The following is a 22,903-nucleotide window of genomic DNA, read 5'->3' on the forward strand; positions in this document are numbered from 1 at the left end:
CATCTGGACTCTTCACGAGCTTCATCGGGACTCTTCACGAGCTTCATCTGGACTCTTCACGAGCTTCATCGGGACTCTTCACGAGCTTCATCTGGACTCTTCACGAGCTTCATCGGGACTCTTCACGAGTTTCATCTGGACTCTTCACGAGCTTCATTGGGACTCTTCACGAGCTTCATCTGGACTCTTCACGAGCTTCATCGGGACTCTTCACGAACTTCATCTGGACTCTTCACGAGCTTCATCGGGACTCTTCACGAGCTTCATCTGGACTCTTCACGAGCTTCATCTGGACTCTTCCAGTTCTTAACTTTGTTCAAGACCACGGCTGGAATCAAAATAACTCGTCCTCTTTGATACCATCATTAGCTCAGTTTGCTGGAACCCACACCACTGTGTTCCGTCACTTGCACGATGGAACGAAGGCACTCGCAGCGGGAATCGTTCACTACACGCGACTGATATTTTTTCTCTCTCGAAATAGCAGCGGAGTGGCTGCCGTACTTTCTTGTCGTAACTACAATATTCGCTCTGCGAAGTCAACTGCACGTGTGCTTGCCTCGTCCGCGCTTGGTGCCAAATAACTAGAGTCCGGAAAATTTCGCGAATTCATTTCGCGATAGGCTAATATACAAATAGTTATACCTCAGTGATGCCTCTGCTATTGGCTCACAACTCACCTGGTTGACTCTGGGCCAATCACAGGCTGCTACGTTGGGACGTCTCACAATACAGCAGCCAATGAGTGGGTGACATTTGACCGAGTGTACATAGAACAATGAAGTTCATCCTGCAGGTCATTGAACCCGCGAATTTTTCCGTTCCCTATAAATATGTCTACATTTGACTATTCATTAGCTCGCCAAACCTTACGACTTCATCTCACGAATTCCTTGTACTTTGAGCGGGGGTCCGTAAACTGCGTAAGGTACGCAAAAAACGCAAGGACACAACACGTGTTGAAAATCATCTCTCCGGGTCCAGTACTGGGTTTTGCGTAGTCCCTTCACCTCCATTCCACGGAAGGTAATAACAAACCTCCGCAGAATCACTCTGCCATGAAAAAACAAAACAGAAGCACTGCGGCGTTACCACGAGGTCACCGTTCTCGGAAAAGATAATCATCACCAAATGCATCAAATAAATGGCAGCTTAAATTTATTTGACCAACTTGTTTGGAATGTGTAACAGAGTTTTTAATGTATTTTTTATGTAACATGTCTCATATTTGACAGTTATCAAAAAAAAAAGTACAGCCGGTGCCCATTTTCCCAGCCGCGAATTGCAGATCATCACATGATATTTGTTCCCGAACGCTGACAACCACGTGGAGTTGTTTAGAAACACTGTTGACGTAACTGCAGTGGTAGACTCAAGAGCGTATCCATGGTGAAAAGGGCGGGTGTGGGGGCAGCTACCCCCTTCTTAAGTGGGGAAAAAATTAAAACAAATAGCAAGGAGCTGTAGTTAAATAATCCTCACAAAAATATTTATGTATTTTTTTTATTATCTATGTTCTTTCTTTTGTTATTGTTTATTATTGTATGGCACCATAGAAGATGTAAAATACCAATAAGTAGAGACCTGCGAAATTCTCTTTTTCGATGGCCTTCGGGATGGACTGCACATACCCCTGTACACTCGGGCAAATAACGCAAGTTCATCGGCTGCCGACTTGTGAGTCGTCTCAGCTGGTTTGTCCGTGATTCGATCCTTCTTTGGTTTTGAGGGTTTATAATTGGTTTGAGATTCGTCCAGATGAACAGTACCTAAGCCGATAGCAAAATTATCTAAGAGGTATGCGTGTTTGAATTTCTAGCCTATCGCCGAATGAATCCGCGAATTTCGCAGGTCTCTACCGATGAGTTCTTACGTATCTCCTTCTGTTTTGATATATCGTTGCCATTGGTAGGTACTACTACAGAGATCTGTCAGATTTAAGACAGGTTACGTGATTGGGAGACTGTACGCCTGTACGCCCCGGGGGTTGCGGGGATGTGGCAACCCGAACGAGACGCCGGTGTTGTTTTTCGCGCGCGTGACCCCGTGGAAGGTGTAGATGGGGGGGGGGGGGAAGGGGGTGTTTGACCCCCTGGGGGCCTCGTGAGCGGCCGAGGCGGCGGCGGGGAACTGGGGCGCCTCCACGAGGCCCCCGCCGGCACCAGCCATCTCGCCGACGACTACGACGACGCCCTCCCGACGCCGCCGGCCAGTCGACCTCGATCCCAAATGCCACGACGGCGAGCGGGAGCGTCCCCTCCCCCCCTGGCCCCTCCAGCGCCTCCCGCCCACTCCTCTGGCCCGCGCCGCAGCTGGGGCAAGAGCCCTCAGTCGCGTCGGCCGAGCTTGCCTCTCTGGTAACACGCACCGGGTCCAGAGCTCCAGAAGAAACCCCCGCGCTTTGAAAACTGCTCAACACACCCTACGAAAAGCTTTCAAGAATACACTGAGGCCGGATAAGTAGTCCTGTTTCAACATTTAGTTTTTGACGTGACAACGTCTAATAAATCGATGAACGCCGGCTGCACGCACGAAAAAGGATGACTCATTGTCCCGTTACGAACATTGTCCCTTTACGCTCATTGTACAGTTGCGCCGCATCTATCTCTCTTCCACTCGATTGGAACAACCATCGATTTGACTTTTTCGAGGCACATTAAACTTGAAACACTCCCATTCGTTTCCTACTTTTCCTATCGTCGTCCTATCCTTAACAGAATAACACAGATTGGAAGAAGTTAAATAGCAAACATGTATAAAAGTTATATAGTTAATATAATCTCTTCGTTAAAGTGATAAACATATTTGAATTAATGATTTCAAATAAAAATAAATTTATCAATTAAATTGTAGGTTTCATTTCACAACTTCTTTGTATCCATACAAAATAGTGATAATTCAATAAAAATGATTCAATTTTATTCATAAAAGTATGCAATAATTTCATTAATGTTTCGTTATGACGTTGTCACGTTAAACTATCGTCCGTAAACCGACTTTACAGACACCCAATGTTTTGAATATACCTACAGAACTGTTAGGGATCACTCCCTGTTGTTTGATCGGGAGGGTATAAGACCAGCGGCTGGGGCCACCAACCCGGCATAGCCGCCGCCTCAGCTGACCAGACAGTCGGCTGTGTCCTGGCCGACGGAGACACCGCGAAGAGCTCCAGAGACGCGGACACATGTCGTGCCTGCGCGCCGGGGTCGACCCTTGCCTCGACAACCCCCCCGGCACGCGGGAGTCAGACCGCGGATTAATATGCAGCGGTGACTCACGCGACGAGCACCCCAGCCTGAGTTATGGACCGTTTTATGGCAGCTGCCGGGACGAGGAGGGAGGGGTCCGAAGGGAGAGAGAAAAAAAAACTATATGACTGAGGGGGGTGTCGTTGCATCGGCGGACTGCAGGCTGCCGACCCGCAATCTCTGTCGACCGAGAGATGATGCGGGCGGCATTTTCTCTCCCCTCTCTCCACACTCCTTCCATCATCCCTTCGCCCTTCGCTTTATTGGCTGCATCAGCGAGACCATGACTCGCCGCGGAGAACCACAGACCGCTCCTACGATCACGGTCAAACGCCAACACTTAGGGGGGCGGAAAAAAAAAAATTGGTTGTCTGTAAAGTCGGTTTACGGACGATAGTTTAACGTGACAGCGTCATGACAAAACATTGATGAAATGATTGCATACTTTTATGAATGAAATTGAATCATTTTTATTGAATTATCACTATTTCGTATGGATACAAAGAAGTTGTGAATTGAAATCTACAATTTAATTGATAAATTTACTTTTATTTGCACTCATTAATTCAAATATGTGTATTACTTTAACGAACAGATTATTTTAACTATAACTTTTATACATGTTTGCTATTTAACTTCTTCCAATCTGTGTTATTCTGTTAAGGATAGGACGACGATAGGAAAAGTATGAAACGAATGGGAGTGTTTCAAGTTTAATGTGCCTCGAAAAAGTCAAATCGATGGTTGTTCCAGTCGAGTGGAAGAGAGATAGATTCGGCGCAAGCGTACAATGAGTGTAACGGGACAAAGCGCAACGGGACAAAGCGCAACGGGACAATGCACGTAACGGGACAATGCGCGTAACGGGACAATGTGTGTAACGGGACTATGAGTCATCCTTTTTCGTGTGTGCAGCCGGCGTTCATCGATTTATTAGATGTTGTCACGTCAAAAGCTCTGGAATGTTTTAAAAAATAACTGGAAGATACTCCCACACTGCCCTTCAAGGGCGCATATTGGGAGGGGAACGTTCAGAATTGCCGGCCGCAAGGTCGGAATATATCTGTCTTCATCGGCCCTAGGCAGAGACCGACCTCCGAAAAAAACGTCTATCCCACGAAAACGAGTGCATTAGCAGAACGTTACAAGATTTTTTTTTATTTTCCTTTTATTTAAGTAACTGACGTAAAAAAATAATTATAATGTTAAAGTGTTTCTTTGTAAGTGTGGTTCTGAACAAAATGTTTGATTGGCATAATTATTAGTTTTGGGAGTTGAGATCTTTCAGTAAAGTCTCGGTTCTTGATAAAATATTTATTTACATGTACATTTATTTATTTAGTGGTGGTAAAGTATGAATACTCTTATATCTGCAAGAAAATTTTTAAATAACTCAAGTTAAATGTTATATAGTGAGCGAGTGTTTCAGTGATATGCAACATCCAACCTCAGTAACGAGAAAATTCGTCTGTTCTCGTGTTGTATAATAAGAAATTCGAACACGGAATTTAACGCTTAATTATTGAAAATAATGCCGAACGTGATAAATGTAAGTAAATTGTGTTTTCAACTACATTTCTTGACGCGAACCACACGTAGTATCCGCACCCGCCGCTAAAACTAGCTGCCGGAGCAGCTACGTCGACTATCGAATCGTTTGACTGGCCCACCGGAATTATAAACTATCTATGCATGCCACGAAACGGCTCTGATAAAAGCGAAAACGACTTGAAAATTTTCAATCCCCGTATTTGGACCTGATTTTTGACAAGTATTCATGTTAAAACTCATTAAACAGTGATACTATGAAGATTGCCTTTGGGTTTTGTAAAGTTTAGTTCGCACAATCCACCACAGGTTACAGCACCGTCGTTGTTATACATTTCCGTTCCTTGAATTCCGTTTTATTCAAGAAATCACTCCCATTTATTTACAGTCTGATTTCAGTCGTTTAAGTAAAACACATAGTACTTAAGAGTTAAAATATGTGTTTTAAAATGATTGTTTAATTTGTTAGTAATGCCGTAGAATTAATACTTCTAACGTGTGTTGAAACTTTACAGTATTAACTGTTAGGTGAATTTAAACACATGGGCAGTATTTTAAATAAAATTCCTTGATGAAAATAAGGTCCAAAACCAGGGTTTTATCGGAGCCGTTTCTAGTTGTTAAAAGTTCACTGTTGTTTCGCGCTGCCATCTGCGGGTGATGGTGGCAATCAACTTTTGCGAATCAGGCCGCAAATTTCTACCGGTGGGTGCAAAAAGTGTTTGTGTGATTTTCACCCAGAAATTTTAGATATTTTAAAAGCAAATATTTTATTTATCAGTTTATTCATCTCGCTCGGCATTATGTTTATTTTCCTGTCTGAGTTTCGTATTATAGGTTTATTTGCATCATGATCATGAACAACATGAGAACACATGAATTTTCTCGCTACAGAGGTTATATGTTGGGGTAAGCATTTTTCGCGAATAAATCTGAGCGCCTATTAGACTGCAACAAAGTATACCCGTACCAGTGATTGGCGGCCGTCTGCGGGATAAGTCAAGGTCTTATTTGACCGGGCCAATCAGGACTTGTTTACTTCCGCACTGACTCACGGTGATTGGTGTTGTAAAAATCTACATTGACCTGAAAGAAACTCACCCAATTAAGAAACACAGATGATGCTACAGTGTTTTAACTTTCAGCTAGTCTGGGAATCTTTTCGCAAAATTTGCATGCCCCTAGTTATATGTTTACAAATCACTTGCAAGTACGGAAAGACTAGTTCAATTTTTTTTGTATGCTATGTTTTTAAAAAGGACAAGAAGTATAAAATACTTTCTCCCAGCCCCATACAGATTTAGAACCCCACTCAGATTCCAGATTGTGCTGAAAATTTGTAATGGTGAAATTTAATATATAATAAAATACTTGTAAGATTCAAAAAGAAAAACTCGGGTCGCATGTGATAGATAATAGTAAGGAGTGCAGGAAAAAGCTGTCGTTGAGAAAAGTCACACAAAATTTCATATCATTTGCAGTGCAATAAAATTGTTAGAGTCTAAGGTTAGCTATTGCTTGCACCCCGTGTTTTTTTTTTAATCTTACAAGTATTTTCATAGGTATTAATAAATTCACAATCAAAAATTTGCGGGACAATCTGAATGGGGTTTAAATCTAAATGGGGCTAAGAAAAATAATTTTATTTTTTTTAGTCCGTGTTAAAAGAAGTAGTATATTAAAATATCCAAATAATTTTATTATTTGCAAGGATAGCTGCGGATTTTATTTCTTTCTTTCGGAAGTTGCTTTTTTGAAAGTGGATGCACGGGGGAGAACAGAACACAGGTAAACATTTAGAATCAGCTACTAAATCGGTAATATTTACTGTTTACTGACAGAGAGGCGATTGTAGATAATTGACCAGTTTTTTTGGTGGTGCGCAGTAAAATGTCGTTCGTTGATCGGGAGGCAACTTTCACGGTTTCGTAGATTCGGAGTGCGTGGCGACCGGGGCACTTGCGCCACCGGGGGTGGGGGGGGGGAGGAACTAGCGACGGTCACTTTCACCGCCGGACCCCGCGAGGGGAAGACCACACGAAGGTACGTCTCTGATTGGTCGGAGATATGGTGAGGGGTAGGATGTGGGGGAGGGGAAATGGTGGCTCGTGGCACGGCCGCGCGGCCGTTATTAATTAATAGGGGCATGCAAATTTCGCGAAAAGATTCCGAGACTAGCTGAAAGTTAAAGCACTGTAGCATCATACACATGTGTTTCTTAATTGGGTGAGTTTCTTTCAGGTCGATGTAGATTTTTACAACACCAATCACCGTGAGTCAGTGCGGAAGCAAACAAGTCCTGATTGGCCCGGTCAAATAAGGCATTCACTTCTCTCGCAGACGGCCGCCAATCACGAGGAAGAAACCACTGGTACGGGTACAATACTTTGTTGCGGTCTAATAGCGCTCAGATTTATTCGCGGAAAAATGCCTGCCGCTAGCTGATTTCTAACCAGGCGGCGTTCTGCGTAAACTTGAAGGTGAGAAAATGACTTGACGGTGTGACGACGTGTGGCGATGGCGAGGCGGGAAGTGACTCCGGACCACATAGCACGGCATGCCACCCCTTGACGCGGGTCCTGCAGATAACCGGCCAAGAGGCGTGTCTCCTGGAAGGGGTGGTTCCGGCCGCCTGGGCCGGTGGTCAAGTTATCCCTTCCCCCACCCTCCCATCTTCTTGGACGCGCGGTGACCGCCCCATTGTGGCCGTAGAGGCGGAGATACATGACGTCCAGTCTGTCCTGTTGTCCGCGGCGACGACTCGGCACAAAGACACCCGTGTGTGTGTGTGTGTCTCCGAGAAGACATCTCTTTGGCCGAACTTCGCCAGCGGGAGCTCGTCTCGAGCGAGAAGCCTAAGATGCACATGAAGTTCTGCCATTCCCGATTACACCCGAACATTTCACCTTCGGCCAACCTCGGGGATTTGTTTTGTTTTTGCGCAGGAAAAATGAATTCAAATATTAAAAGTGGTCGGTTAGGTTAGCTACATTAAAACACTTTAAAACACTATAGAGGGTTAGTTAGGTTAGTATAACTACATTAACATAAACAGAGAATATAAATATATATAAATAAACCCGAGGTTGGCCGAAGGTGAATATTCGGGAGTGTTCGGGCAGGGACAGAGCTTGATGTACATCTTGGGCTTCCCGTCTCGTGAGTTCTGGCGCGGTTTCTCAGAAAGTGGCACCGGAGCTACCCCCGCTACTCGAACGATGACACCAGCGCTGGCGGTCGCGTGAAGTTGCATTGCAGCCACCGGCGACGGGAACAGCCATGGCGGAAGGATACTCTCCGATTATTTGCAGATAATTCCTTTTGGTGAACCCAGTTGCCAAAGAAATAGTATGTAATACATACCACAAGAAAGATAATTCGACACATGGTTATCGTTATTTTTGCACAGAGCCTGCATGTAATATGTTTTTCGTGAATATAGAGGATTTTTTGTACATTAAGTTCTTAAAATGTTCCAAGAGTTTATAGAAGTTTGAAAAACATTTCCAGAAGAAAAAGGTATTTCGAAATTTACCTACAACTGTAGGCTGCGCCGAAAGGAATTTTTTTATGTGATAACGTCTTATAAATCTATGAACGCCGGCTGCACGCACGAAACATTTTTCACGTTCCGCCTGAGCCGAGCGTGCAAGATCCGGCCAACCACCGTGCGAGAAAATCTTCTATAATATCAAACATGTTAATGCGGGCTTTTTAACTAATTGTTCGTGATTATATTCAAACAAATAAATTAAATTAAATTTGCAAAAAACTGTAAATACTATATCATAATTAAATGTAAGCAATTTTTTCATCAATGTTTTATTATGATGTTATCACGTAAAATTATCGTCCATAAACCGACTTTACAGACAAAACAACTTTTTTTTTTAAATTTGTATGCAGCCTTTTTTTATCATCGTATTAAAAATTCGTTGCATGGTGCGCGTGCGCATCGTAAAAATTATTTCTCACCATTTCTTGTTCATAACGAGCCTAAAAGAAGTATAACTTCAAAAACAATGCGCGTGAAGGCAAGTGTTGAGCGATGCCGGCGAGAAATGTAAAAAAGTGGTTGTCTGTAAAGTCGGTTTACCGACGATAGTTTAAAGTGACGTGGTCATAATAAAACATTGATGATATGATTGCATACTTTTAAGAATAAAATTGATTCATTTTTATTGAATTATCACTATTTTGTATGGAAACAAAGAAGAAGTGAAATAAAATCTACAATTTAATTGATAAATTTACTTTTATTTGCACTCATTAATTCAAATATGTTTTTTACTTTAACGAAGAGATTATTTTAACTATAACTTTCATTAATGTTTGCTATTTAACTTCTTCCAATCTGTGTTATTCTGTTAAGGATAGGACGATGATAGGAAAAGTAGGAAACGAACGGGAGTGTTTCAAGTTTAATGTGCCTCGAAAAAGTCAAATCGATGGTTGTTACAATCGAGTGGAAGAGAGATAGATGCGGCGCAAGCGTACAATGAGCGTAACGGGACAATTTGCGTTACGGGACACTTTTTAGTGCGTGCAGACGGCGTTCATCGATTTATTAGACGTTGTCGCATCAAAAAAAAAACCCTTGGGAGAGTAAACAAGCGCCTAGGAAGCCCTCCAAGACGTACAGCAGGTCTGCTGGGGAGGGGGGGGGGGGGGTAACTCCCGGGGAACTTGCGACGTCCCTCGTCGCCGGCTGGTCGGAAGGGCTGGACGTATCCAAGGCGAGGGCTCGTTATCTGCGGAGACGCGCGCACGAGAGAGAGAGAGTGTAAGAGAGAGGGGGGAAGGCGGTAGTCTAATCCGACGCGCGCGCCCAACAATGGCCGTCACTCCGCCTGCATAAGGGGGCTTCAACCCCCCCACTGCTTCCGGCTGAAGCAGCGCCGCGAGCATAGGTGCCCACGGGCGACGTTATCTCGACCAGACTTCGCCCCCTCCGAGTGGTCGCCGTCGCCGCCTAGCGCTCCCAAGTCGCTCGCCTGCAGCGACCACATCGGCCCTCGTCCGGCCGTGAGTCGCGACTTGACATCCCACCTTCTTGCCGCGACCTTGTCACTGTACCGCAACACCGACAATGCCAGGGAATAGAGACCTGAAAAATTCGCGGGTCCATTTCGTGTTATGCTAAAATTCAAATAATTATACCTTAGTGCTGCTTCTACCATTGGTCCACTGTTAATCTGGAGGACTGAGGGCCTATTAGGGACCCATCACTCTAGACGTGTCGAATCACAGGCCACCCAGTCGAGACGACTCACAAGTCAGCAGCCTATGAACAGTTGGCATTTGCCCGAGTGTGTAGAGTGTAGTAGAGTCTATCCTGGAGGTCATTGAACCCGCGAAATTTGCAGGTCTCTAGTCGTGATTAGGGGCAGGCACTTTTCGCGAAAAGATCTGAACACTTATTAGACTGCAGCAAGGTATACCCGCACCTGTGGTGTGAAACTTTTTAGGTTTAATTGCAATGCCACTACCTACTTCAAGAAATGGTTTGAATTTCTTTCAGAAAATATTAATTAATTTTACCTGGCATTTCTAATTTATCAAATTTGTTACGATTTGACAGCCAAGAAACAAGAAATGAGTTTTTGTGATAGGAATGCAAACCATGTCATGAAGTAGCCAGTAGTGGCATTTCAGTTAAACCTAAAAAGTTTCAGTTCTGCAGTAAATTAATTTATCCTTATTCGTACAACACAAAAACGTTAAAAATGCAACTATGGCAGCTAATTATGCAAAAAGTATGCGCTGAATATATTTTTCATTTCGTGAAAGTTAAACAATTGAAATGGTCTAATAGTTGATCAGTGATTAATATGAGTATAAAATCATGACCGGAAATGGGAGGCACCCTCTTAAACAAATATCTATCTTCAGGCTTTGTGCAGGAACAGTTTGGTTCGCTACCCAATTACCGGCCAGAGCGACTTGGGAAGCCTAAGATGTCCATCAAATTCTGTCCCTGCCCGAACACGCCCGAATATTCACCTTCGGCCAACCTCGGGTTTATATATATATATATATCTGATTATTTTAATGTAGCTATACTAACCTAACTAACCGTCCATAGTGTCTTAAAGTGTTTTAATGTAGCTAACATAACCGACCACTTTTAATATTTGAATTAATTTTTCCTGCGATTTTTTTTCCTAACCTAACTAAAACTAAGTGTATTTTGGAGGGGTCCGGGTTAGGGAGGGACCTAGGTGCGTCTCAGGCCGAAGCCTATACGCCTAGTCATGCTGGGATTAGCCATGCAGGGAGAGGGTCGCATGCATCATGTGCTAGGAGGGGGATTGGCCAGCCATGGCAGCGATTGGCGCCATGACTAACTCCCCTCAATCTTAAATCTAGACTATAACTAGAGATAGGGTTGGGCCCAGGTAAAACCTGCATAGACACAGGGAAAACCCTGGGCACATTCATGCGGGATGCAAATTGGCATGCATTACGTGTAGGAATTTACAGGAGACAGAGGATGGTCTGGATGAAGTGTTGGACAGAGTAGAAAAGAGTCTACCATGCGAGGGTTGGGCACTTGGACTCGTGGTCCGCTTTGCTAATTGTCCAGTACTGGATTTAGTGACCAGGGACGCAAGCGCTACTGGTGGTGAGTGGTTGCACTGACCACTCACTCCGCCGCCAGACAGGCAAAAATAAAACAAATCCCGAAGTTGGCCGAAGGTGGATTGTTCGGGTGTGATCGGGCAGGAGGCTTCCCGAGTGACTTCGACTTCGGCGGACGGCAGCGCCCCTGGCGGAGCGCGCGCCAAGTAAGGCGAGGTACGCGCGCAGCAGGTGGGCACCTGCTATCATCTCGCCTCATCTGCGGCCGCGCGGGCAGATTTACTGCGCGGTGCCTCGTGCAGGCATTCCTGCCCGCGCCGAGATAAGGGCGACCACCGAGGCCCCCGTAACTCGCAACCCGCGGGCGTAACTCTGCGCCGATAGCCATCGGCCGCGTCGTTGTTAACACAGGCGCCTGCCTGCGGCCCCGAGTGACAGCTCTTCCTCGTTACCGTCGCGTCGTCGTGACGCTCCTCTGCAGTCGGGTCCGGGTTCACAGGCTTCCTCTACCGGCGCTCAGCCACGAGCTGCGCATCTGCCCGCGGCGCCAGTTCTCCAGGTGCGGACAACATTGAGGAATGGGAAATTGTTTTTAACGTACTGTAATAACTTCATTTTTTATGACGTGACGTCTAATAAATCTACGAAAGCCGGCTGCACGCACGAAAAAGTGTCCTGTTACGCACCTTGTCCCGTTACGATATGTCCCGTTACGCTGTGTCCCGTTACATTCATTGGTCGCTTGCGCCGCATCTATCATTTCATCATTGTTTTGTTATGACGTTGTCACGTTAAACTATCGTCCGTAAACCGACTTTACAGACAACCAATTTTTTCTTTTTAAATTAAATCCCACACTTTAATGTTTTAGCCGTATAAAACTGCCAAAAAATACATTAATTGAATTTAAATAAAGAAAAAAAATGTCAAACAGATTATGTGACTTGAAAAACCTTGGTACTCAGTTGCATAATGTGCTGTCTTTGAACCGATAATACGTAGGCTTGAATAAGTTGGAATTTGTAAAATTTTAAGATATATTTGGGGGGTGGGGTGGAAATTAAAGGGGGGCGGGCTGAAGATTATCCGCCCAGAACCTGAAATCGCGGCCTCGTGTTAAATGACTTATAATTTCACACTACAATCCTACGCGCTCGCTGTTAGAAATTACATTCAATTTATGGACTTTTCCACCAAGAAAAATCTAACTCAAATAAACGAAGCGTCCTTCGTAATTTAAAATAACTTGAATCTTCGTGGAAAATGCGCCGTGTTTCGACCTCCGAGTTATATGTTTTGTTCCAAACACAGGTAAACAGAAACACACACGCACGCGCGCGTACTGTAGACTCGACCAGTTTTTAATTTTTATTTTTTATTTTATCAATAATATTTTTTTTGAATTCTATACAATAATACGTAATGATAAAAAAACATAATTAACTAAAAAAATTTGCTTGTAAAGATTAGCTGCCAATTTGATCTATAGTTAAATTTCCTTTCTCCGTGTTTTAATTTTTTTTTCTACTTTGGAAATATTGGGGGCAGCTACCTCCTCCGTACATTTACTGTAATTTCAAACAGTGTAGTGAATGTCACGAAAAAAAAGAGATAATTTTTTTACGAGATTCATATCTGTGTAAAAGACGTAACCTAACCTTCTCTTGCTTCTACAACAGAATAATAAAAAAAAAAACAAAGACGAAGATGCACGAACGCGGATTATTTTGGCGTCGGACTCGGGGTAAGTGAACATCACGTTCCCCGCCGGGCAGGAGAGTGACGCATTTGGGAAGCCTAAGACGTCCATCAAGTTCTGTCCCTGCCCGAACACGCCCGAATATTCACCTTCTGGCCAACCTCGGGATTTGTTTTATTTTTTGCGCAGGAAAAATGAATTCAAATATTAAAAGAGGGTCGGTTAGGTTAGCTACATTAAAACACTTTAAAAACAATGTGGACGGTTAGTTAGGTTAGTATAGCTACATTAAAATAAACAGAGAAATATAAATAGGTATATGTAAATAAACCCGAGGTTGGCCAGAAGGTGAATATTCAGGGCGTGTTCTGGCAGACACAGAACTTGATGGACATCTCAGGCTTCTCGACGCAGTTTCGCGCGGCTCGTCGTTGTTCTCGCGAGGGGGGGGGGGGGGAGGTTCCCACGAGGGCCGCTGGAGCCGGAGCTGAGCTATGCTCGTCAGCCCAAGCAATCGCAGGCCGGATCTCGCTGCAGTTCCCGCGGGAAGACACGCAGTTCTCCCGGCATTCCTCGCGCACGCAGCGCCTTTCGTTGCGTCCATCACGAGCTGCCAAGTGCGGTGCTGACATCACTTAGGAACACGCAAGATGGGATTTTTTTTTTAAAGTCACGTACGTTCTAAATTGCGTGTTTCTAAGTTAGGTAGTTTGGCGATGTGAGTTTCTAAGTTAGGTAGTTTGGAGATGTGTGTTTCTAAGTCAGGTAGTTTGACGATATGTGTTTCTAAGTTAGGTATTTTGGCGATGTGTGTTTCTAAGTTAGGTAGTTTGGAGACGTGTGTTCTAAGTCTGGTATTTTGGCGATATGTGTTTCTAAGTTAGGTAGTTTGGAGATGTGTGTTCTAAGTCTGGTATTTTGGCGATATGTGTTTCTAAGTTAGGTAGTTTGGAGATGTGTGTTTCTAAGTCAGATAGTTTGGCGATATTGTTTCTAAGTTAAGTAGTTTGACGATATGTGTTTCTAAGTTAGGTAGTTTGACGATATGTGTTTCTAAGTTAGGTAGTTTGGCGATATGTGTTTCTAAGTTAGGTATTTTGGCGATGTGTGTTTCTAAGTTAGGTAGTTTGGAGATGTGTGTTTCTAAGTCAGGTAGTTTGGCGATATGTGTTTCTAAGTTAGGTAGTTTAGAGATGTGTGTTTCCAAGTTTTGGTGGTTTCTAAACTATGGCAGTTCTAAGTTGTGTTGTTTCTAAAGTTTTGATGGTTATAAGTTATGCAAGATTTTTTATAAGTTGCGACGCTTCTACGTTGTGTGTTTTGGCGTTGTGTGTTTCTAAGTTACAATCGTTCTTAACTTATGAAAGTTCTATGTTAGGCACCATGAGGAGAATTGTTTTATATTTCTTTCTGTTATATGTGAATAGCGTTATGTGGTTTGGCGTTGTGTGTTTCTTTAGATAACGTGTTTCTAACCTATGGCAGCTCTCAGTTTTTTGTGATTATAAGTTATGAATTTCTAAGTTGGCGTTGTGTGTTTCTAAGGTACAATCGTTCTAACTTAAGAAATTTTTAAGTTATGCGGATAGTTGTAAGACGTGTGTTATAAGTTGTGTGTTTCTAAGTTATGTGGGTTATGCGGTTTGAAGTTGTGTCTTTCTAAATTCTAATCTATGGCAGTAATAAGTTGTGTGTTCCTAAGTTATGATGGTTAAAAGTTATGTTTTTATAAGTTACGACGCTTCTACGTACAGTAGTGTGTTTATGTTACGATCGTTCTGACTTATGTCAATTCTACGTTATTTGGATAATTTCTAAGATTTGACTATTAGGCCCTATAAGTTTATGTTTTTCGTAGTTATGTGTGGATGTTACTTTATTTCACGCGACGTACACGGCCACATATGTAAAACCCTCGCTCACGCATAGGAGCATCTACAGGCCCGGTCAAGCGCCATCTCTGTTATTACTGACGAACCAGTCAATAAATCGTAACCCCTGTTCGCTATACCGCGTGAACGTCATTTATTCGAACTTTAACAAAACTTAAAAAAAAATTACTTATAAAAAAAACAAAAAAAAACATCATCATAATAAAAAGCGGTCATTTTCATCGAAATTATTTATTCAGGAAAAATAAACTTTTTTTTAAAAAATAAAATATGGAAATAGGTATTTGATTTAACTTTAAATCTGACACTGTAATAAATTTGTATCTAATAAAAAATACTATTAGGTAGATAACGTTAAAAAATACTCATTTTCTAAATATATATACATCTATTAGGTATAGTTTCTATTGATTTTTCTCGAACGTGCAAGTGTGACGTGGTGTGTCTCAACTGCCTCAACAGCCCCCGCCAGGAAGCTGCTGGCTGCAGGCACCGGGGCTCAGGTGTTGTGTTCTCAGCGCCGGGAGGTTCCGCAGTCCCGCTGTGTGTGTGCTGTGCGCATGCGCGTGTGGGTCACCGCGCACCCAGCGCGCGGCTGGGAGCCGGTCCGGTTCGTGACTGCGAGGCCGGCGCGAGTCACGACCCCGGCTCGTCCGTGCACACCCGGGTCGCGCGCAACCTGGCGGCCCGCTCGAGCGTGGCTCGGCGCGGGGTGCCGTCACAACTCGGAGACACACAAGACGGAATATTATAAGTTATGACAGTTCTAAGTTGCGTGTTTCTAAGTTGTGATAGTTCTAAATTATGATTTTCTAAGTTACGCCGTTTCTAAGTAGTGTGGTTCTGCGTTGCGTGTTTCTAAGTATCGTGTTTCTAAGTATAAGACAGTTCTAAGTTGTGATAGTTCTAAGTTATGATTTTCTAAGTAACAACGTTTCTAAGTTGTGTGGTTCTGCGTTGTGTGTTTCTAAGTTACGTGTTTCTAAGTTATAATCGTTCTAACTTATGACAGTTCTAAGTTACGTGGATTTTTTTTTCAAGATTTCTAAGTTATGACTGTTCTAATTTGTGTGTTTCTAAGTTATAAGTAGAGTCCCGGAAATTTAGCGGATTCATCTGGCCTCAGGATAGAATTCAAAGTTATAGGTGTGCTCGACCCATGTTTACTTTCCCATTGGTTGATTTCTTAGCGAGAACATTTTTATCCTCGTTATTTGGCACTACCTGATTCGCTTACTTCTCTCCTAGCTGGACATCGTTGGCTCACGGTCGTAGAGGGGCGTGTCCAAACAACTGCGGTCCAATCATGAACACAGTGCGACAGTGTGGAGGTTTGCATTCTAGCTTGCGACTAAATTAATCCGCGAAATTTCCGTGGCTCTAGTTATAAGTGCTTCCCACTCGGTACACTTGAGAGAAGTGAAACTTCTTTGCCTATTCCAACCTCGACTCTCGTAAGTATATCGTAAAGGCCTAAAAGGCAGAGAGAGAGAGAGAGAGAGAGAGAGAGAGAGAGAGATAGAGAGAGGGAGAGAAAGAAGAAAATTTCCTAAATAAATATTACTTACTCTTGAAATACTCACTCCACAACGGAAAAAAAAAACTGTGCGTGTTTCTTCAGACAATTCTGCCATTTGGAACACGCCAAATCTCTGGAAGAAACATGGAACTCATAACAGCTAGAGCTATCTGTACGTGAAATGCAGGGACTGTCTCGACAGCGCTCTCTACGCTGCTGGTTGAACAAAGAGGAATGCGAGCGCGCTGGTAGCAAATATAAAAATTCACACACCCACACACACTCTGTCTTATTCCTTCCACGTGTGCACATTATACTTGACATCGTTCTGTATTTTTTTTTAATTCTCTATTATAATGTGGCTGTTATGTATAATGTTACTGTAACAATCATTATTATTCTATGAAAATTTTTCATCAAATAGTTTAATCCAAAAATTGTATACAAAAAATGTAAGCGTGGTTTGTCCTTGCGTGCCGCTGTAACTCCGCCACCCACCCCCGCAGCTCCACGAGGGGTGTATGGTATGGTAGCCCTGCATCCCCCACACACGAAGAAGGTTCCGGTTTGGAACCCTGCATGGGCTGGGTTCGAAGATACGGGTGTCGAAAGAGTGCATCGCGCCAGCGGACTTGTCATGGGAAGTCGGCGTAGCAGCTGGGACTGTCCGAGTCTGGCCAGAATGTTCCTTAGTAATAAAGTGAAATTATTCAATTATTCTAAGCATAGCTTTAACCATAACAAATGCAAGAATATTAAGCGTACACTATGAAATAACCTTAATTAAAATGAAATAGGTGAGTGTTGAAATTTTTTTTTAAAATTGTCCACTTCATGAAAGTGTGATTTCATCATTATTAAACGATTAAGTTATAATTGAATTTTTTTTCATGCATCTGAAAAATTAATGTGTCTATTTCTTTAAGTAAAAAATGTTTGGAACCAATCATACAGTTTTCTTTTAAGTGGTAAGATGTCAGCAACACCCTGAACTTTGGGCGATCGAAGCCGCGGGTTACCAGCTATGTGCAGAACATAAAAGATTTTTTTTTTTTACGTGCGTGAAAGGGCTGAACTATCGCTAGGGCTTTAGCTGAATCTGTCGGGCGAGGGAAGCCTAAGATGCACAAAAAGTTCTGCCATTCCCGATTACACCCGAACAATTCGCCTTCGGCCAACCACTGGTTTATTTATACATATTTATATTTCTCTGTTTATTTTAATGTAGCTATACTAACCTAACTAACCGTCCATAGTGTTTTAATGTAGCTAACCTAACCGACCACTTTTAATATTTGAATTCATTTTTTTCTGCGCTCAAATGAAACAAATCCCGAAGTTGGCCGAAGGTGAATTGTTCGGGGTGTAATCGGGAATGGCAGAACTTTATGTGCATCTTAGGTCTCCCGTTGGGCGAGGGAGGGAAGGGTGGTTGTAGTGGTATCTGGACGTATCCGGACGGCCTGAGAGAGAGAGAGACAGAGAGAGAGCGCACACAGGGTATGGACCACGGCGCGGGCAGGTACCCGCAGAGCCCGGTACAGCACACGCTGCCGACGGCGAGCTAACCACAGGGTCTGCCCCCGGAGGAGGAGGAGGGGGGGAAGGAGGAGGGAGAAGAAAGGGGGGGGGGAGGAGGAAGGTGTAATAAGGCCGCTGCGAGTCCGAAGGTGAGGCGTGCGCGCAACTCTTAAGAGAAGCACGTGACCGCGAGCGAACCGACGAGTTCCCCCGCACACGACGCGCGATCTCTTCCTTATCACTTTCTCACACAACTGGTCCCGCTCGCTTCGCCGATACGCCCTCCCTCCCCCACTTCTCTCTCTCTCTCTCCCACCCCTCCCTCCCGCCCAATCCAAATCGTGTCAGACCATGTTTTTATTTAACTTTTTAGAAAGTGCCTCTCTCGCCGTCCGTGAATTAGCTCGCAATTCTCCGCTGGTACGATCTGCTCTCGCGGTGGGATGGAGTGGAGAGGAGTGGTAGGGGGGGGGGAGGGGAGTTATTCGAGTCGCAACGGGGATACGCATCGGTAGAAAAGGTCAAAGGTGACGTGACTGTTCCCTTCCCCCTTCTCCTCCTCCAATCCCCTCCACACTTCCTTCTTTATGATTGCGTTCTGCTGCTGCGTTCCCAGTACCACTTCATCTCCGCAGTATTAGAAATCACTGTAAATTCACGGACTTTCCAACCAACATTACTCCCGAAATACACGTACAACTGAAGTTTTCTTGGGAAATATGGCAGGATTTAGAATTTCTTGTAAATTCAGGATTAACAGAAGAAGATGAATTTGCCATGGACTTAAAAAAAAAAATATTTGAACACTCCTTGAAGTATTTGAAGATTAAATGTTGAACATGAGTAAACTAATGCCGTAAATCCGGGAATGATTAATTTGTAACCACAGTTCTTCGTAAAATGGAAATGTGGGGAATGTCATCAGTCCTGAGTGTAAAGACCAGCTCCCTCTCGATTTTCCTTGTCCTGTGTCGGCTTGAAACATCGGGATCACGAAAAACGTACGTTCCATCCAAGTTTTTTGAGATATGAGGCGTGGCACTCGAACGGTAAACGGTGCGCGCGTTCCGAATCATTGGCTATCTAATCTTATTCCTGCACCGGTGCTAGCGAGCGTTCGATCTAACTGAGTGTGCCTTTGTGTACTTATATAAATTGTGTCTTAAAATGTCCAGAAGAAGGTTCTGTAGAAATAGCGAACGCATGAGTAGAGCAGACCCCATTGGAAAAATTGTTGAGTTTATTTGGATCTTACATACAAGCCGTTTAGCTCAAGGAATAAAATATTCCAAATTTAAAAAAAAGGATACGAGAAAAATGTTTCTGAATATTTTAAAAAAAATCATAGAAAATGTAAATCAAGAAAATTGGATAATTTTTAAATGATATGATTGGAGACCTGAAAAATTCGCGGGTTCATTTCGTGTTATGCTAAAATTCAAATAATTATACCTTATTGCTTCTTCTGCCATTGGTCCACTGTTAATCTGGAGGACTGAGGGCCAATTAGAGACCCTCACTCATAGAAGTGTCGAATCACAGGCCACCCAGTCGAGACGACTCACAAGTCAGCAGCCAATGAACAGTTGGCATTTGCCCGAGTGTTAGAGGATATTGGAGTCTATCCTGGAGGTCATTGAACCGGAGAATTTTTCCGGTCTCTAGATATGATACGAAAAGCATGGTTTTGCGTACGACAATCACGGTACAGCCACCAGACGTACGGCACGCGAGCGAGCAAAACGCCGCGGACTCGCTAGAGCGCTAGTTCCCGGGACGACGGTACCGCAAGGCGCTTGACCTCAGCTAGAAGAGTATTGGGGAGGGGGAGAGGGGGAGGGGGTACGAATTGCGTTCACTCGACAGTTGTAACGTCCTCGGAGCCAGGGAGGCTGTCACTAGATAGACCTACGATGCGCTGGTTGCACACTAACGATTCATCTGTGTCTACCAAACATCAGAATGTCATTCATATTCAGAGCTAAATCGTAAATATGTTTTAATGGTGTGATTTGTGAAAAAAAAACTGAAATTTAATCTTCTTAATAAAATTATTTTTACTCATAAAACATTTTAGTGTAAAGGAAACCATTTTACAATTATTTTTTCTTTAAATAAATATCGCAAATAAACAAAGGTTACGACGTCAGGTTGGAGTTTTCTTTTTGTTTTCAAATAAGGCCTGTCAAAAGATTGCTGTATTTTGCACATGTCTGTCTTATGTATTTAAAATAATAAATATAATGTATAGGTATTGAATAATGGGTAGTTTTTCAAACGTTGAGTTGTCCAGGTATTTTGTTTGTCGGCCTTCGTTTACTGGTAGTGCTGAAACTGTATTGTTTGTATGCCTGATATTTTAAGTTTGGATGCGTTAGTCTGTGCCATCATTGTTGTGTCGTCCGTGGTTCATCTGTAGGGGCATGCAAATTTCGCGAAAAGATTCCGAGACTAGCTGAAAGTTAAAACACTGTAGCATCGTCTGTGTTTCTTAATTGGGCGAGTTTCTTTCAGGTCAATGCAGATTTTTACAACACCAATCACCGTGTGTCAGTGCGGAAAGCAAACAAGTCATGATTGGCCCGGTCAAATAAGGCATTTGGCTTATCTCGCAGACGGCCGCCCAATCACAAGGAAGAAACCACTGGTACGGGTGTACTTTGTTGCAGTCTAATAGGGGCTCAGATTTATTCGCGAAAAATGCCTGCCCCTATTCATCTGTTTGACCCCAGCAGGTTTGGAACTTGTTCTCCGCGGGAGTTGGTGTCTCGGCAGGAGTGTTATTTGTGGAATTAGCGCTATCCACCTGGGCGGGGGATTATTATGCTGTCTGATATTTTAAGTTTGGATGCGTTAGCCTGTGCCGTCATTGTTGCGTCGTCCGTGGTTCATCTGTTTGACACCAGCAGGTTTGGACTTGTTCTCTGCGGGGGTTGGTGTCTCGACAGGAGTGTTAATCGTGGGATTAGCGTTATCAGTTATTGTGCTGTCTGATATTTTAAGTTTGCATGCGTCCGTCTGTGCCGTCATTGTCGTGTCGTCCGTGGTTCATCTGTTTGACTCCAGCAGGTTTGGACTTGTCCTCCGCGGGGGTTGGTGCCAGACGCGGGGCCGGCGGGGCGGGGGCGACTCACCGGTGGTGAAGAGCACGATGGCCTTGAGGCAGCTGTACTCGGCGCTGTCCACGTGCAGCGCCTTCAGCTTCTCCACCTGCTCCTGGAAGATGCGGATGTGGTCCATGAAGGCGACGACGCGGTCCGCCGCCATGGGCGAGGCGTGGAGTCCCGCCGCCGCCAGCAGGGGCGCCACGTGCAGCGGCATCGAGCACTGCGACGCGTTCAGCACGAACAGCTCGCTCCACACGAGCCGCAGCAGCGCCACCTGCCGTGCATTCCTCCGACATGTTCACACCACACTTCCACGACACTTCCACGACACTGCAGTGGCCTGCATTCCTCCAACATGTTCACACCACACTTACACGACACTTCCACGACACTGCAGTGGCCTGCATTCCTCCAACATGTTCACACCACACTTACACGACACTTCCACGACACTTCAGTGGCCTGCATCCCTCCAACATGTTCACACCACACTTCCACGACACTTCCACGACACTGCAGTGGCCTGCATTCCTCCAACATGTTCACACCACACTTACACGACACTTCCACGACACTGCAGTGGCCTGCATTCCTCCAACATGTTCACACCACACTTACACGACACTTCCACGACACTGCAGTGGCCTGCATCCCTCCAACATGTTCACACCACACTTACACGACACTTCCACGACACTGCAGTGGCCTGCATCCCTCCAACATGTTCACACCACACTTACACGACACTTCCACGACACTTCAGTGGCCTGCATCCCTCCAACATGTTCACACCACACTTCCACGACACTTCCACGACACTGCAGTGGCCTGCATCCCTCCAACATGTTCACACCACACTTACACGACACTTCCACGACACTGCAGTGGCCTGCATCCCTCCAACATGTTCACACCACACTTACACGACACTTCCACGACACTGCAGTGGCCTGCATCCCTCCAACATGTTCACACCACACTTACACGACACTTCCACGACACTGCAGTGGCCTGCATCCCTCCAACATGTTCACACCACACTTCCACGACACTTCCACGACACTGCAGTGGCCTGCATCCCTCCAACATGTTCACACGACACTTACACGACACTGCAGCGCCGTACATCCCTTCAATGTGTTCACACGACACTTACATTGACACTGCAGCGCCGTGCATCCCTGAAATGTGTTTACACGACACTCCACGTGGCACCTCGTACACTGCAGTGCGGTGCATACCTCCAATATGTTCACACGACACTTACATTGACACTGCAGCGCCGTGCATCCCTCCAATATGTTCACACAACACTTACATTGACACTAGCGCCGTGCATCACTGCAATATGTCTACACGACACTCAACATTGCACCTCGTACACTGCAGCGCCGTGCATCCCTGCAATGTGTTTACACGACACATACACGACACTTCCATGACACTGCAGCGCCGTGCATCCCTTTAATATGTTTATGGGGAGAACACAAAGAAAATTCTGCATTTCTACAAAGGTGTTTGTATTGTTTCAACGACTTTTATCACTCAAGAACTGGAACTAAGGATTCAACATCTAAAATTATAATTATTTGGGTATCAATATATCAGTATTTAAAATCCTATATTTTCTAATGTCGATTTTTTGTCGCTAGATAGTAGAAAATAAAGTTAAATAAAAATTTGAAAAAAAAAAATTGTTTCTGGAAAATTAATACGTTGAATTTTTTGCTTCTAAGAGCCAATTTATTAAAACCTTAGACGTATAAAAAACTCGATACTACATG

General features: G+C 44.1%; 1 protein-coding gene across 1 annotated transcript in view; it reads right to left on the reverse strand.

Annotated features, from left to right (window-relative positions):
* Positions 1–22,903, reverse strand: part of LOC134541857 (nuclear receptor subfamily 2 group F member 1-A) — a 263,976-nt gene that overhangs the window by 91,172 nt on the left and 149,901 nt on the right. The window contains exon 5 of the mRNA XM_063385556.1: positions 21,147–21,393. Within this exon, the coding sequence (XP_063241626.1) occupies positions 21,147–21,393 (247 nt within the window). The remainder of the gene's footprint in view (positions 1–21,146; positions 21,394–22,903) is intronic.

The sequence above is a fragment of the Bacillus rossius genome, assembly GCF_032445375.1.
Source record: "Bacillus rossius redtenbacheri isolate Brsri chromosome 4 unlocalized genomic scaffold, Brsri_v3 Brsri_v3_scf4_2, whole genome shotgun sequence".
Classification (NCBI taxonomy): Eukaryota; Metazoa; Arthropoda; class Insecta; order Phasmatodea; family Bacillidae; genus Bacillus; species Bacillus rossius.